At 36.6% G+C, this 16,142-nt stretch overlaps 1 protein-coding gene and 1 pseudogene across 1 annotated transcript in view; one reads left to right on the forward strand and one right to left on the reverse strand.

Annotated features, from left to right (window-relative positions):
• The window catches only part of TBC1D19 (TBC1 domain family member 19), a 119,223-nt gene extending 108,306 nt beyond the window's left edge, over positions 1–10,917 (reverse strand). Inside the window, exons 1-4 of the mRNA XM_038533709.1 lie at positions 10,855–10,917; positions 8,040–8,112; positions 7,024–7,069; positions 621–696 (exon numbers count right to left, since the gene is read on the reverse strand). Of these exons, the coding sequence (XP_038389637.1) occupies positions 621–696; positions 7,024–7,069; positions 8,040–8,112; positions 10,855–10,917 (258 nt within the window). The remainder of the gene's footprint in view (positions 1–620; positions 697–7,023; positions 7,070–8,039; positions 8,113–10,854) is intronic.
• Positions 10,918–14,092: 3,175 nt separating this feature from the next.
• Positions 14,093–15,239, forward strand: LOC100688927 (annotated as a pseudogene).
• Positions 15,240–16,142: the final 903 nt, after the last annotated feature.

The raw sequence follows: 16,142 nt of genomic DNA on the forward strand, positions 1-16,142 counted from the left end.
GCCACACCAACGTGAAGAACAGTCCAGAGGTCAGGTGCATGTAACAGAATCTACTAAGCTCCTATTTTAATGATTCTTTATAGTTTTTCTATTGAAAAGCATTTCTTTTTTTTAAAAGTGAATTTTAGTTGTTTTAGGACATTTTAGAGAGTAGGTTCATTTGAGCTCTGTAATAGAATACAGTACGATATAGCAGCCTGCTGTGAGAACAAACGTCCTTCATATACAGTATCAGTATCACTGGCTTCAAAAGCCAATATTTTAAGGGAAGCCCGAGTCAGTTCATCCCCATCTCATTCTTTTAATATCACAGAGCATGAGGAATAAATGGTCACATAATACTTTTATCACATTTAAAGTTTCAGGCCAGTATGGTACATGATTTATCCCTCCTTCTACTCACTGTTTTCAGGATTACTGTAGTTAAGTAGGTGTGCTCCTTGGTTATTACTGAGAGCAAAAAGGGAGATCATGCAAATACTATTTACATCGCTGGAGTGGTTCTTACCCAGACTTCCATATAATGTATAATATATGCTCCTGATACCAATAAGGTGCTCTCATTCTGCATTATAGAACTTGGTGTGGAAAACTAAAATAAAAAATAAACAATAGCCAACCTGTGCTTTCCTCATGTATACCAAAGGTTCTTTCAGATGTTCAGGAGGTGCAGCAGGATGACTAGGTAAAGGAAACCTATGGACAGAAAGAGGCAGCTAAATATTGTACATTATCTTGATAAAGAATTAATTCTCTTTGTTAGAAATCACTTACCTCTGTGGTCCATGTTATAAATGAAATAAAATATCTGTCGGCAATTCTGAGTGTTTACAGAAGGTACCACAACATAATAAAGCTCTAATAAATCTTATCCTACTAGTATTACAGTTTTAGATTAGCAATTTAATTACCTGTTAAAAGTTGAATTGCACAATAATTTGAATCTATACTTTGAGGTAATTTTAAAATTACTTATAGTTTTGTAAATGCTCATGTAAAAATTGTCAGAACTGTATTGTTAGGATATAAATACTGTAACATTTAGAGGAATTTTTTAAGGTTGAAAAAAATTAAAAAAAAAAGAAAAGAAAAAAATTCATGAATGTGCTAACATATCAACTCTTCATTCCTCTCAATTTCCTTTTCCATTATGTATTTTTACATGATTGGATATAAATACTATCTTCCATAAGAACCATGTTTTAATATATAATACATGAATTTGATAAAATTTTAAAATGTTAATGTCTTATGTATTCTTTCTGTTGTCTAAGTAACTTTACACTCATATTCAAAATGTATTATTTTTATTAAGAAAACATTTATTTATTCAACAAATATTTGAGCCATTCTAGGTGCTAAGTGTATGGAGGTAATTGAGACAACATCACCTGTTCTCATATACATAACATTCTAGAGAAGAAAGACAGTCAATAACTACAGAAAGAAAGAAATTTATAGAACAATATCAGATAGTAATGCGTGCCACGAGGAGATGAGAGCAGGGTAATGAGATAGAAATGATTTGGAAGGGGAGGGAAGGTGTCTAGGGGAGCTAATACTTGAACTAGGACGTAAGTGAGAAGGAGCCAACCATACAAAGATCTAGGGGAAGAATATTTCAGGCAGAGAGGCAGCAAGCACAAGACCCTGACTGAGGTAAGAACATATGGAATGTTTAAAAATCAGAAAAGGCCAGAATGGCTGGAATATAATGAATGAGACACACAGTAATGTGAAATCACAGAAAGCACAATAGGAAAACGTAACAATTCAACATTTACTTAGTGATTCCAGTTTCTTTCACAACAACATGTAACTCCTACTGGAATTATTCATAACACTTGTACCTACAGCAAAGCAGTCATGTTCCAATACTCAAGAACCATACACTGAATTTTCAAGAAATACCTTATCCCAAGGGGGACACCAACATGTAAAGTGTGTATGATATATCAAGATTATTTATACTTATCCCAGGACCTAAGAGTAAAATGCTGAAATGGCCAAGGAAACATTTCTGGAATAGAAAAAGCAACCTGTTCTATCCAATCTCTAAAGCAGTTTTACCAAATGATCATTCTTAGCTAATTGTTCTTTCCACTGAAATCTGTACTTCATGTACCCAAATAAATCATCATTCCCCACTTACAAACGAAAAAAAAATTATCTATCTATATATCTCAATATTTCTTCATATATACAGATAGTTTGAAAAACATATTTCATACTGTTCATCATTCATAAGGGACACATAGTTTAGAATTAAATATTGTTTTTAAACCCTTTCATTTTAATGATAATTATTTCTAAATTTAATAAAACTTAGAAATTTAGGATTGAAACTTGAGAGCACTTACTGATAATCTTAAATTACTTAATCCACAAAGAAGTTTATCCATAAATAGGTAATAAGAGGTGGCAACCCCAAAATCATTAATGTCAAGCCAAAATTAAGTTAGATTTTTATTCACTCAGAAATATTTAGTAAGGATCTACTAAGCATTTAAGGTACTAGAAATAGATCTGTAAACAAAACAGGCTCAAATTCTGTTCTTGTAGTGCTCCCATATTTACAGGAGGAGATGAAGTTTGCCAGATAGGAACAAAGCACAGAAACCTGCACAGCACTCTTGACTCTTGCCTCCTCCTGTCCCAGAGTCCCCTGAAATACTTCTCATCTTTTCCACCCCACTGCCACCATTTTAGACAACCCACATCTCTTGCCTGTATTCATCTGACAGGTTCTTAAGCAGTCTCCTCTCCTTCCACTATGTTCAACCTATTTGTCAATTTGCCTAGCTGTTTAGCCAGGGGTAATGTCTTCCTTATCCCCCAGTGATGGTATTTCCAGTGTTTAGCATAATTTGTGGCACAAACTGGATAACCAGTATACTGCTGAGTGAGTATAAAATGCAAATATGATCATGTCACTACTCTGCTTAAAATTCTAAAATGATACCCAAATGTTTTTAGGATCCGGTCTAAAAAGCTTTGAGGGACACCTGGGTAGCTCCATTGGTTAAGCAGCCAGCTCTTGGTTTCAGCACAGGTCATGATCTTAGGGGTCATGAGATGGGGCCTCACATCGGGCTCTGCACTCGGCATGGAGTCTGCATGAAAGATTCTCTCCTTCTGCCCTGCCACCCACGCATGTGCTCACATGTTCTCTCTCTCTTGAATCAATCAATCAATCAATCAATCGTTAAGTACATAAGTAAATAAAATAAATATCGAGTCTTGAGGAAGAAGTAAGGCATCCCTTCGGCCTAAGGCATTCTTCTCTACTCCTTCCTCTGACTAACTCTCTATCTTAGCTTTTTTATCTCAATCTGAATATTGTGTCCTTTGGTAAGCCATCATGACATCCCCAACCTGGATCAAGTGCCTGCTCTAGGTGTTCCTTGTACTATCCCATCATAGCACTTATGTTGTACTATAATTGCCGCCTTAAACTATGTGTGCCCCACTGAGATGTAAGCTCCGTGAAAGCAAAAACTATCCAGCTTGTTCATTATCCTCAATTTCTAGCTCAGTACATAATACATAGCAAGTATATTTAAAGAAACATTCAAAAGGCAGTAAAGAAGAACTATGTGATTAGCACATTTTGGAAGTACTCTGGTCTACTGCCTGAGTACTCTTCCAGCAAATGCCATGAATGTCTATCAAGACGTAACCACGTCCTGTGATCTAGTGTATGGTACCCATGATTAAAACCTTTCCGTTTTTGGTCCACTACTGTTCAACATTCACACCTCTCTAAAGTGTGGCAAACATCTGCATATATCACCTATAACAGTAGACTATGGTGTATGTTTTTATAATATATACTTATATAGAAAGACTTTTTAAAAGGTTTGTTTACTTCTTTAATTGATATTCCTTAAAGGAAAATTATAGGTAACCTAATTCTTTATCAACTGTGCTACACAAAGTACAATGAAAACTAAGACCAAAAAAATAAAGTGCATATTCCATGTAAAGACTATCTTAATTAAGTTTTTTAGTAAGTTTAGGATTAATAACTCCTGGGTATCATCAATTTAACAAATATTGTGTGTTAGCATTGGTTGGTGGCCCAATACCTTCGTACCTACTGCTGACTCAATACCATTTATTTGACATTATAGAAGGCACTAAAAGAAATGTAAAATATACTTGTTTGGTGACACTTTTAATACAAGTGAGACATAAGATGTACACATATGTGAGATGTAGTAAAACACATGTGTTTTGGATTCAAACAGCTGGAGGTCAAGACCCAATGCTATCATTTACTAGCCATATGATCTTCAGGACATTATTTAAGTAGTTTCAGCCTCAGTTTTCTCTTCTGTAAAACAGTTATAGTAATAAATTCCACAATCATAGGGTTGTTGTGAAGATTACAATGTATAAGACAATTCATTTAAAGTGCTTTTAGTACAGTGCTTGCGTAAAACACTCATTTAATTGCCTATTAAATATTAACACAATAATTAAATAAGGTCGATCCCATGACCCCAAGATCATGACCTGAGACAAAACCAAGAGTGGGTCCCTTAACAGACTAAACCACTCAGGCACCCCAAATAAGTAGTCTTAAGTTGGAAGAACTAACCCAGGCTACAATTTAAGTTTTGGGTAAATGACAGAAAACAAAAATTTTTCTCTTTTAAAGAAGAATCAGAAAACAATCTTTGGCATGTTTACTAAAATGAAGTATAGCTCATGTGTCTACACCTTTATTAGGAAAGAGCGTGGTTTTTTTTTTTCCACTCCAATTATTTAACCTAGTGAATTCTTCTACTTTACTCTTTGCTTTCTTTACTTGTCCATCTAATGGTTTCTGTCAATGGAAAATGCAACACAATATACTAAATTCACTTTATTCTCCTGATTTATGTTAGGGGAAACACTTCTTCTCCAAGCTGGATGTGTCCTTCCCTGTGGAAAGAGCTTCATTACTGTAACACTCTTGGCCTCTTTCCAGGGCTTTACTTGTTACACCATTTTTAAATTTTGGAATAATAGGATCCCTGGGTGGCGCAGTGGTTTAGTGCCTGCCTTTGGCCCAGGGCGCGATCCTGGAGACCCGGGATCGAATCCCACGTCGGGCTCCTGGTGCATGGAGCCTGCTTCTCCCTCTGCCTGTGTCTCTGCCTCTCTCTCTCTCTCTCTTTCTCTCTCTCTCTGTGGCTATCATAAATAAAAATTATAACAAAATTTTTTGGAATAATAAACCAAACATGCTCACCAATGCTATTTAACTGGAAGTTTAAATCTATTTAATTCTGGAGTTCAGTTAAAGGATTTATTTTGCTCTTGCACTAAGCTATGTCCTCTTATCTAGTCTTTATCAGTAATAAAAGTAAGTTTTGATCTCCCATTTGCCTTTATATTTTATCTTATTTCTCAATTTCTTCAGAACCCAAGTGAGTAAAAAAGGTGATACTACTTGCTCCTTCAAAAATCCCAACAAGTTATTCAAAAATATTTATTTAATATTTACTGTTAGGATACTAAAAGTAAGACAATGAATGAAAAACACTATCCCTGCCATCAAGTAAAAAGGCACTCAGTATTCACTCATAGAACAAATTTCAGAAATGGACTGGACTACAAAAATAGCAATCATCAGTAATATCTCCTCTGGATGAGGATGATGAACAATGGATGAGAATCCACCATTTGTAATTACACACAACCAGATACTTTTATTACACCATTATTGGACAGAAAGACACACAAAGTTACAAGCTTTCTGTGTAATAGAAAAGAGATAAATCATCATGTTCATAAGTAACCTGTGGCATCTCTATGCATATTGTACATTTAAAACTTTACTTATCATGATAAACATCTATTCCTTGGTGACTAGGACCAGGGGTATGTATGGTCATAGTCAACTTCAATTAAAAGCACTTAAATATGATCTTATTTAAGAATGTAAACCAACCAGGAAAATGATGACAAGCAAAGAAGCAAATACTAATTTTTAAAATGTGTGTCCAACCACAGGTTCACAGGCCTTCATCTGAGTCTCTTTATTTTATTTATTTTATTTTTTTTTAATTTTTATTTATTTATGATAGTCACACAGAGAGAGAGAGAGAGAGAGGCAGAGACACAGGCAGAGGGAGAAGCAGGCTCCATGCACCGGGAGCCCGACGTGGCATTCGATCCTGGGTCTCCAGGATCGCGCCCTGGGCCAAAGGCAGGCGCCAAACCGCTGCGCCACCCAGGGATCCCTGAGTCTCTTTATTTTAGAAATAGTTCTGATAAACTAGATTATCTTGTTTCCTAATTAACAGCAGATTAGAAGGGACAAGTTAGAAACAGAAGTATTAGCATCTAGAGAATGTGAAAGACACAGGCACACTGATAGCAGTAAAAAAAAAAAACAAAAACAAAACATAAGAACTCCATTAGACTATAAACTCCATGAGGGTAGGAGTTGATTTCTTGTTCTATATTATATTCCCAGTGCCTAGCACACGGTAGGTGCTCAGTAAATAACTGATGAATAATGGAAGACTGAATAAACTATAAACGCTAACACTCCTTATTCTGTGTAACGACAAATAGTTTTATACACCTCAACAGACTCGAGGGCAAGTCCAGATTAACAAAAATATTGATTTTCTTAATAATGACACCAATTTTGCAAAAAACATTTAAAAAGTTAATTATATTTAGAACAGTTGCTTTATAAAGACAGATAAAGGGTTAATATCCAAAATGGCAATAAAAAGAACATTGATAAGCTTCAGTTTTCTGAAATATTAACTTATTTCCCTAACTACACTGGATAAATGAATTGTTAACATAAAAATTTCAGTGGTAAAAAAACCTTACCTATTTATGATTCATTCTCAGGCAAGACTGTAATTTTTCAATGTATTAATTTAAATGAAATGCTATATAAATACTAATGAAAAATGTAATATAATGAGTGTACACAGCAATACTATATTCATTACTTACAAAGTAAATACAGCTAAACATAATGGTATCTCAAAATAGGTAGAAAAAACTCACACACTCAGTTCACTATAAACAGCATTCTGAAGTTTCTTCTCCCAACCTATTTTTTAAAAAAGAATAAAATACACAAACATATTAGTTTTAAAAATAAGCATACATTATAATTAAATTTATCTCACTAAAACTCTAACAGCATATTTATTTGTGAAATAACTTCTTCAAATGCCAATTGCTGTGTAAGTGTTATTAAGGAATGAAGTATTTCCTACATGTTCACAGTGTCTGTTGGCAAACACTAAGTAGCAAAATTATCAATATGACACTATTTTTTAAGTAAAACTATTGCACCATTTTCTCATGGTTGGAGGAACATTTCCTTCTTCCACTGCTAAGGTGCTCAATTAATGCCAAAATTACAGCTGTCTACTGTACTACTAGTGCTATGAGGAATGTGCCAAGGGAAGGGCAAGAAACATCCAGGCACCTGATAGACAGATCGTAACCAATTAGTTAAACTAACTAGTCAGCAAACTCCTAAACAACAGAAACATTATTATGAGGTACCATCAGACCAGTTAGCTTGGCCACTAACTACTTGAACTTAACCAGTTAATATCTCAAGTAAGCCAATTTCCGAGTGCAAAGGTTAGAAAATACAGAACCTCTTTTCTTGCTCTAAAAGAAATTAGGGTTTTCTTTTTCTTTTCTTTGAAAGGATAGAAAAGAGGAGGGGGAAAAAGTGTAAAAGGAAAAGAAGCCATAAGTGGAAGCAAAAGAGGAGGTGCTTGGCGAGGGAGAATCTTCATACATTCAGGATGTATTTTGATCACAAAGTAAACTACATTCAAAACTGATTAGTTTAATGCAGTGATTCCCAGTGTTCCTGAAGTTTTGCAGTATTTTATTGAAATATCTGAAAGTTCTAATTCTCCTCAAAGAGAAAACTACCCAGCCACTGCTTCACAATTTTGAATGAGTAACTGAAGTGTGAAGATAAAATATTCCTTCCAAATGAAGTATTTCCTTATTTTCCCTTAAAGAATTAGGAGAGAAAAAAGCAACTTACAAACCTGATATTTTAAAGAATTCCTTAATATCTTCTTTTAATGATTCAAGTTTAATCTCAGGTCTCTGAAGACTGGCCTAATTTTAGAAAGAAGAAGAAAAAGAAGAAAGGAAAAGACAGAGGTCAAAAGAAAGTCATTTGGGTTGATATTAAATATGAATGAAAAGTTTTATAAGAGGTGTCCAAATGTGCATACTATTTTAAAAATCCCATTTTGAAGTCCGAGCACCTTTAGATAATAGAATTATCTAGAATAGCTCATAATAGAGAAGACTTTTTTACCTACTCTTAAAATACAGGATCTGTGATGGTATACCGTAGTCTACTCAAAATATAAAAACTTGCAGCTTATAAACACTTAACATTTTTATCTAGGACTTTTATCTTTGTGAATACTTAATATCTATTTTTCTAGCAGGAAAAATACTTAGCTTTTATAAATTCATTTCCTTAATATTATATCAAACATATACTGTGGCATTTACACCTAATGGCTTAAAAACCCAGTTGCATCCCTTACAAATGGATCTCTGAATAGCATCTTCTTCTTTGGATTGCTGCTCAATGCAAACCTTTATTTGTTGTGCAGATTTATGGAAAACACATAAAACTACTAGTTCATAAATACTTATTAGTGTCTCCTTCATCTTCAAGTGCATGTTTCCTATTCTATTGGTTTTTCACACTGTAATTTTTACCAAAAGTAATAATTTCTCCAATTTATAATGGCTTTGATTATTTTCAAAGTGTTGATCTCTTATCATCTAGTTCTATCAAATTCTAAAAGTATTCCTTAAGAAGGCATTACTATTAGAGTAACTAATAAGTATTTCAAATCTAAGAAATCAAACATTGATCTTAACTTCCACTCACTATTCTTTCCTTCTCATCTATTTTTTAATCCCAATCAAGGAAATTACCATGCACCAGATATTCTAAATCAGAAAATTTAGTTATTCTTAATTCTACTCTAACCCCTCAAAGATTCAACCCCTTTCTGGGAAGATGGCATTGGAGGCAGTGAGTTATTTTTTGGTTTGGGTGCTTTTTTTATTTTGTTTTTTAATCTCTCTGATTTCCACATAAAAACAGTCTGAACAACTGAATAGGAAAACCAAAATCCCATGGAAAACATTTACAACAAAACTTAGTGAAAAGATATCCCCACAATAAATAGTTGGGGACAAACAAACAACCATAAGACCTGTATGGTATTAGCATTTATGCAGGAAAAAGCCAAAGGAAGTAGTAGGGTACATGATGGATGTGAAACAGGAGAACCCCCAAAATAGCCAACACTGTTTTCACTGGAACATATGAAGAGCCAATTTTAGAACAGGAGTGAAAACTGGGAGGGGTTTTGCCTAATTGAATATAGCAGATGAGGTCTGAAGAGACTGTGGCAGCCCAGCATCTGTGAATTCTTGACACTGACCAACCAGCATCCCCTTTCCAGATATGGTCATTCTGAAGAGAAAATACTGATAGAGTAATAAATATTGAGGATGACTGGGAACTAATGTATTATCTTGAAAGCCAGTAAGTAAAGGAAAAGGCATGTCTTCTTGCCTTTCCTAAATAAACTGCACATCACAGGGTAACTAAATAATAAATAAAAGGAAATACCTCGATAAAAGTATTCCAGCTAGTAACTAAAACAGATGGGATATAAACAGAATATCACCATTTTGCAACTCCTAATAAATGACTAATTCTAGGCATTGAGCAGAAAGAGCTGTTAACATTGCAAAAGACAATTAGATATTATGTACTTCTCAATGAAAGAACACTCCCTTGCCAATAGTTATGGGCAAAGGGATGACACCACAGTCTCATCAAGCCCTTGGTCCTGCTGTCCATTTACAAGTCCTACAAAGGCTAAAGGAACATGTTAAGTTGCACCATGAGGGTGCATTCAGAAAACCCCAGGATATGAGAAATTCTAAAGATCAAATGGCTCTGTTCTTTAGCTCACAAGGTGTGAGGAAAACAAAGGGAAAGAGAGAAAACCTGTAGATTTAAAAAGACATATCAAAAAAAACTTTTTTAGGGCAGCCCAGGTGGCTCAGCGGTTTAGTGCAGCCTTCAGCCCAGGGCATGATCCTGGAGACCCGAGATCGAGGCCCACATTGGGCTCCCTGCATGGAGCCTGCTTCTCCCTCTGCCTGTGTCTGTGCCTCTCTCTCTCTCTCTCTCTCTCTCTGTGTGTGTCTCTCACGAATAAATAAATAAAATCTTTAAAAAAAAAAAAACTTTTTTTAGCACCTGGGTGGCTCAGTTGGTTAAGCATCCAACTCTTGGTTTGGCTCAGGTCATGATTTCAGGGTTGTGGGATGACCCCAGTCAGGCTCCGCACTCAGCCAGTCTGCTGGAGTGTCTTTCACCTTTCTTTCTCTCTTCTTTGCTCCTCCCCAACTCATGAGTGTTCTCTTTCTCTCAAGTTAATAAATATTTTTAAAAATTATTTTTAAATTTAAAAACGTTTTTAATTGGCAAGACCAAGTTAGGGTATTTTCATGTGAGGGTTATATATTTGCCTAATAGAAGTATCAAGAAACGCAAGGAAACGATTACAATAATAAAAACCAGGTTGTTTGGGAGGGAGAAGTTTGTGATTGGAGTGGGTCAAATGGAAGGGTTTCTGGTGTGGCTGGCAAAGTTTCATTTTTTTAAAGGGTGGTTGTTATATGGTCGTTCATCTTATCATTCATTACCTGGCAGGTTTGTTTTATACAGTTTCTGTGTTTTATTTTACAATAAAAAGCATCAAAAAAGAAAAATATGCCAATTTATTCCTTCTCTCCATTCTAAAGTCCCACATTTGAGCCTAAGTCCTCATCATTTCTCATTTGGATCACTGTAATAGCTTCCAAACTGTACATCTTGCCACTTCATCTAAATTGCAATTGTTCCCCACCTGGCATTTTCACACTCCCTTATTTTACTGTTTCTTCTTTCTTAGCATTTATTACCTTCTAATATACGATTATGTATTAATGTATTTGATTATGATTAATTGATTGATGATTAATGATTTTACTATGATTAATGTATTTAATTATGTATGATTAATGTATTTACTATGTTTATTGGTACACTGTCTATAATCCTACACTAGAAGTAATAAGCTCCACTAAAACAAGGATCTTTGCTTTTTTGTTCACTGTTATATCCTAAATGCTTAGAATGGTTACTTTCACATAATAGGTGATCAATTAATGTTTACTGAATAAATGAACCAATTTCTCTCCTCTTTATCAATCCATTCTCCAGCATTTTCTTCCTAAAACAGAAGGCCTTCCTGACTGCAAATCTCCACAGCATAAAATAAGGAATCTAAACTTTTCAACAGGGCACACTTGGCTCTTCACAACGTAGACCAACTTAACTCTCCAAATTCATCAGCTGCTCTTCCACCAAGCTAACAACATCCTCTCCTCTCTCACACCTTCTCTCCCCAACACACCCTACTCTCTCTCTAGTCACTGTGAACCACATTCACTGATCCCCCAACTGTTAAGTATTGTAAGAGTTTCACGCTTTTGTTCATGTTGTCTCTCAGATGCAAGTGCTCCCTCACCATCTTGGCAGATACCTACTAACTTCCAAGATATCCCTCAAATACCACCTCCTTTCTTAGTTCACCCCAACCACTTGCCTACAAAGATAGTACACTCTGTTCCTGTTACAACACTCATCAGATTATATTGTAATTTTCAGCTCACCTATTTTTCTTCTGGACTCTTAAATTCAAAGGCAAGGACCATAACTTCATTTTTGCATCTCTAGTATTAACTTAGTACTAATTGTAGCTTGAAAAAATTTTATCGGTCAAATCATGCTCTATCCTTTTTATACAATTTTCACCCAAATAAGCAAGGAACTTTATAGAAGTTATTGCTAACTAAAGAAACTGGTTTCTAGTCTCTTATTCCAGGGATTTTAAAAGCTGCAAAACTTTGCTCATTATTCAAAAGCACCAAAGCAAAAGGAAATAGGTTTTCCTTTACTAAGCCTATATTTGGAAATGACTCTGAGGTAGCATAATTAAAAGAATTTCAAGGGAAAAAAACTGGTTATTCCTTCTAAATATGTACAGTATTTTAAAGTTGCTAGACTTCCTAGATATATTTTTTAATCAAAGGCAAATCAAATTCCTAATCATCAACATAATTATAAAAATCTTGAGAAATTTGGGGCTCCTGGGTGCTTTGGCTGAATGAGCATCTGACTCTTGATTTCGGCTCAGGTCATGATCTCAGGGCCATGGGACTGAGCCCAATGCCAGGCTCCGCACTGAGCATGGAGTCTGCTTGAGATTCTCTCTCTCCCTCTCCCTTTGCCTCTCCCCATACCATTCATACTCTCTCTCAAAAAAAAAAAAAAAAATTCTTGAGAAACTTAAAAAGCAAAAGCAGGCCAGTGACAGGAGGGCAACATGGTAAGACAGTTCTTGAATATGCTTTAGTAGCATAATCCCTTTTTAAAATGAAACCCAATTTAAAACCCTAGTATATAAAACACATTGAAAGTGGTATTAGTAGACAGTAAAAATGAGTGTTCTCTCATTGACTAAAGTATAATTAATTACATTAGAAGTATATAGCTTTATTATGATACAGCTTCAATATCCAATTTGTTTTTGTATTTTGTTTTGGTTGTTCAACATAAAAAGTCTTGATTCACAGAAATAAGTGTTTGTACTTTTAATAGCTTCCTGGCAATTTCAGCACACTCCCAAATTAAACTGCTGCGGGAAATCGAAAGAGGAGACTGGGAGAATTGTTTTTTTGAAAATAAATTACGGAAGAGACACTTGGCTGGCTCGGTCAGTTAAGCGTCCAACTCTTGATTCCAGCTCATTCCATGATTTCAGGGTCACAGGATGGAGCCCTATGTCAGGCCCCATTCTCAGCTTGAGATTCTCTCCCTTTCCCTCTGCGCTTCCTCCCACTTGCTCTCTCTCTTTAAATAAATAAAATCTGGGGATCCCTGGGTGGCTCAGCGGTTTAGCACCTGCCTTCAGCCCAGGGCATGATCCTAGAGTCTCCAGATTGAGTCCCACGTCGGGCTCCCTGCATGGAGCCTGCTTCTCCCCCTGCCTGCGTCTCTGCCTCTCTTTCTCTCTCTCTCTCTCTGTCTCTCATGAATAAATAAAAAAATCTTTAAAAAAATAAATAAAATCTGTTTAAAAAAGAAAACATAAATAAATAAATAAATAAATAAATAAATAAGAAAACAAATCACTGATATTAGTTATCATACGTATTAAACTCAGAGTTTCTGATGCTTATAACTGCTAACACTACACATATTACTACTACGTGATGTGTCACTGGCTCATTTGTCCAACATTGCCACAGTAATATCATTAAGGGAACCTCTGTTGAGCAGATGCACCTGTGCTCTGCCAACACCCTGCGCTAGTATCCTTACTCACACAATGAACCGTGAGTCCGCATGCGCAAACCTCAATATTTTGAAAGACCAATGTAGAATTATATCCTTGCTCATCAATGACACATTAAGTGTCTCTATATATGAAGATGATGAAAGAAACAGGGTTTTTTCCTGGGATTTATCTGCAGACAAGTTAACTTGGAAGCACAACAGTTGATTATGAAGTATTTAATATAACAATGCATTTCCAAGAATAGTGCTTAATATATTTTATTTATATTACTGTTAAAATTAAGAATTTTTGAATAGGGGTACCTTGGTGGCTCAGTGAGCTAAGCATCTCCCTTCAGCTCAGCTCATATCTCCAGGTCGTGGGATCGAGCCCCACATTGCAAGCAGGGAGTATGCTTCTCCCTCGGCCCCTCCCCACTGCTTGTTCTCTCTTTCTCTCAAATAAATAAATAAAATCTTCAAGAAAAAGAATTTTTAAATAAATAGGACATTTCCTTGGGTATAACAGAGCACAATTTTAAAACCACTTGGGACTAAATAAATAAGGACAGAATTTGGCATCAGAAGATCTCTCAGCCTTATTTTTTTTTTTAAGATTTTATTCTGAGGTTAGGGTGGCTTCCACTGTTCGGGGCTTAGGGTGCCATGAGGGGTGACCGAGGACAAGGGCACGGCGGGCACTTCGGGTCCCGAGGAGGCCCAGGAGGCGGGTTCCAGCCATTTGTGCCACATATTCCATTTGATTTCTATCTATGTGAGATGGCTTTCCCCCAGGTCAAGCCAGCGCCTGACGAAACTTCCTTCAGTGAGGCCTTGCTGAAGAGGAATCAGGATCTTGCTCCTAATCCTTTCTCTGGTGACAAAAATCAACAATGTGACTGACAATTTGATTGTGGCTCCAGGGACATTCGAAGAGCAAACTGAAGAAGTGTGACAGGTGGGATCGTATAAAAAGGGAACAATGACTACAGGACACAATGTGGTGGTAATCCTAAAGATTCTGCCAACATTGGAAGCTGCTGCCGCCCTAGGGAACGAAGTTGTGGAAAGCCTGAGAGCACAGGATCCTTCTGAAGTTTTAACCATGCTGACCAACGAAACTGGCTTTGAGATCAGTTCTTCTGATGCTACAGTGAAGATTCTCATTACAACAGTGCCACCCAATCTCCGAAAACTGGACCCAGAACTCCATTTGGATATCAGGGGGTTGCAGAGTGCTTCAGCAGCCATCAGACATGCCTGCTGGTTTGAGGAAAATGCTTCTCAGTCCACAGTTAAAGTTCTCATTAGACTGCTGAGAACCTGTGGATTCGTTTTCCTGGCTTTGAGCCACTAACACCCTGGATCCTTGACCTACTCGGGCACTATACTGTGATGAACAATCCCACCAGACAGCCTTTGGCCCTAAATGTGGCATACAGGCGGTGCTTACAGATTCTGGCTGCAGGACTGTTCCTGCCAGGGTCAGTGGGAATCACTGACCCCTGTGAAAGTGGCAACTTCAGAGTACACACAGTCATGACTCTGGAACAACAGGACATGGTGCGCTATACAGCTCAGATTCTGGTCCGTATCCTCTCACATGATGGTTTTCGGAAGATTCTTGGCCAGGAGGGTGATGCCAGCTATCTTGCTTCTGAGATATCTACCTGGGATGGAGTGATAGTGACACCTTCAGAAAAGGCTATGGGAAGCCACCAGAAAAGAAGGAAGGAGAATCAGAGGAGGAGAATACAGAAGAACCACCTCAAGGAGAGGGAGAGGAAGAGGAAGCATGGAGACTCAGGAGTGACCTTCCTTTCTCTTCACCCCGTTTCTTGTCCAAGGGGAAGACTGCAGCCTAAGCTAACTGCTCCTAGCTTTAATAAGGGGGCATTTCTGAGGGATAGGGGAGACAGAAGTGTCATTCCACTGGGTTCTGATTGGCTCAGTAGCCAGAAGTCTTCCATTTATGACCTATTCCATCCATCTATAGTGAAACAATACCAGCTTTTCTCCTAAGACTTCAGAAAACCCAGTTCTTGGAAACCTCTCCAACCAGTACTTCGTTGTTGAAATGTTGTGAACTGTAAAGTGTCTGGAATTTTTTTTTTCTAAGAAAAATGATTAAAGTACTTCCTAGTAAAAAAAAAAAAAAAAAAAAAAGATTTTATTTTGAAATATATAGAGAGAAAGTGAGAGAGAGAGCACGAGCAGGGGACAGAGGGAGAGGGAGAAGTAGGCTCCCCGATGAGCAGGGAGCCCAATGTGGGGCTGGATCCCAGGACCCTGAGATCATGACCTGAGCTGAAGGCAGACGCTTCACTGACTGAGCCACCCAGGCGCCCCATCTCTCAACCTTATTTATCATCTTGGTCAAGTAATTTAACCTCTCTGTATCTGAGTGTTCTTTATTTAATAGGGAAAGTAATACCTGAACTAGGTTATTGTGAGATTTAAATTTAAAATTTTTCAAAGTTATTTCTAGTTGGTCAGTCCAGTGTAAATAAAGTTGTGTTATAAAATATGAGGTATCCAGATGACAATGGACTAAATGTAAAAGACTAGCAGGGAGGGAGTGCCTGGAGGTAGAGGTTTTTTAATATATCTACAACAAAATTTAAGCCTTTCTTTAAACAAAACACCTTTAACTCACTATGAGAGCTGGTAAAAACAGGATAAAAAATATAATCCAGCAAGAGTGTACATTACCCTG

This window comes from Canis lupus, chromosome 3, assembly GCF_011100685.1.
Source record: "Canis lupus familiaris isolate Mischka breed German Shepherd chromosome 3, alternate assembly UU_Cfam_GSD_1.0, whole genome shotgun sequence".
Classification (NCBI taxonomy): domain Eukaryota; kingdom Metazoa; phylum Chordata; class Mammalia; order Carnivora; family Canidae; genus Canis; species Canis lupus.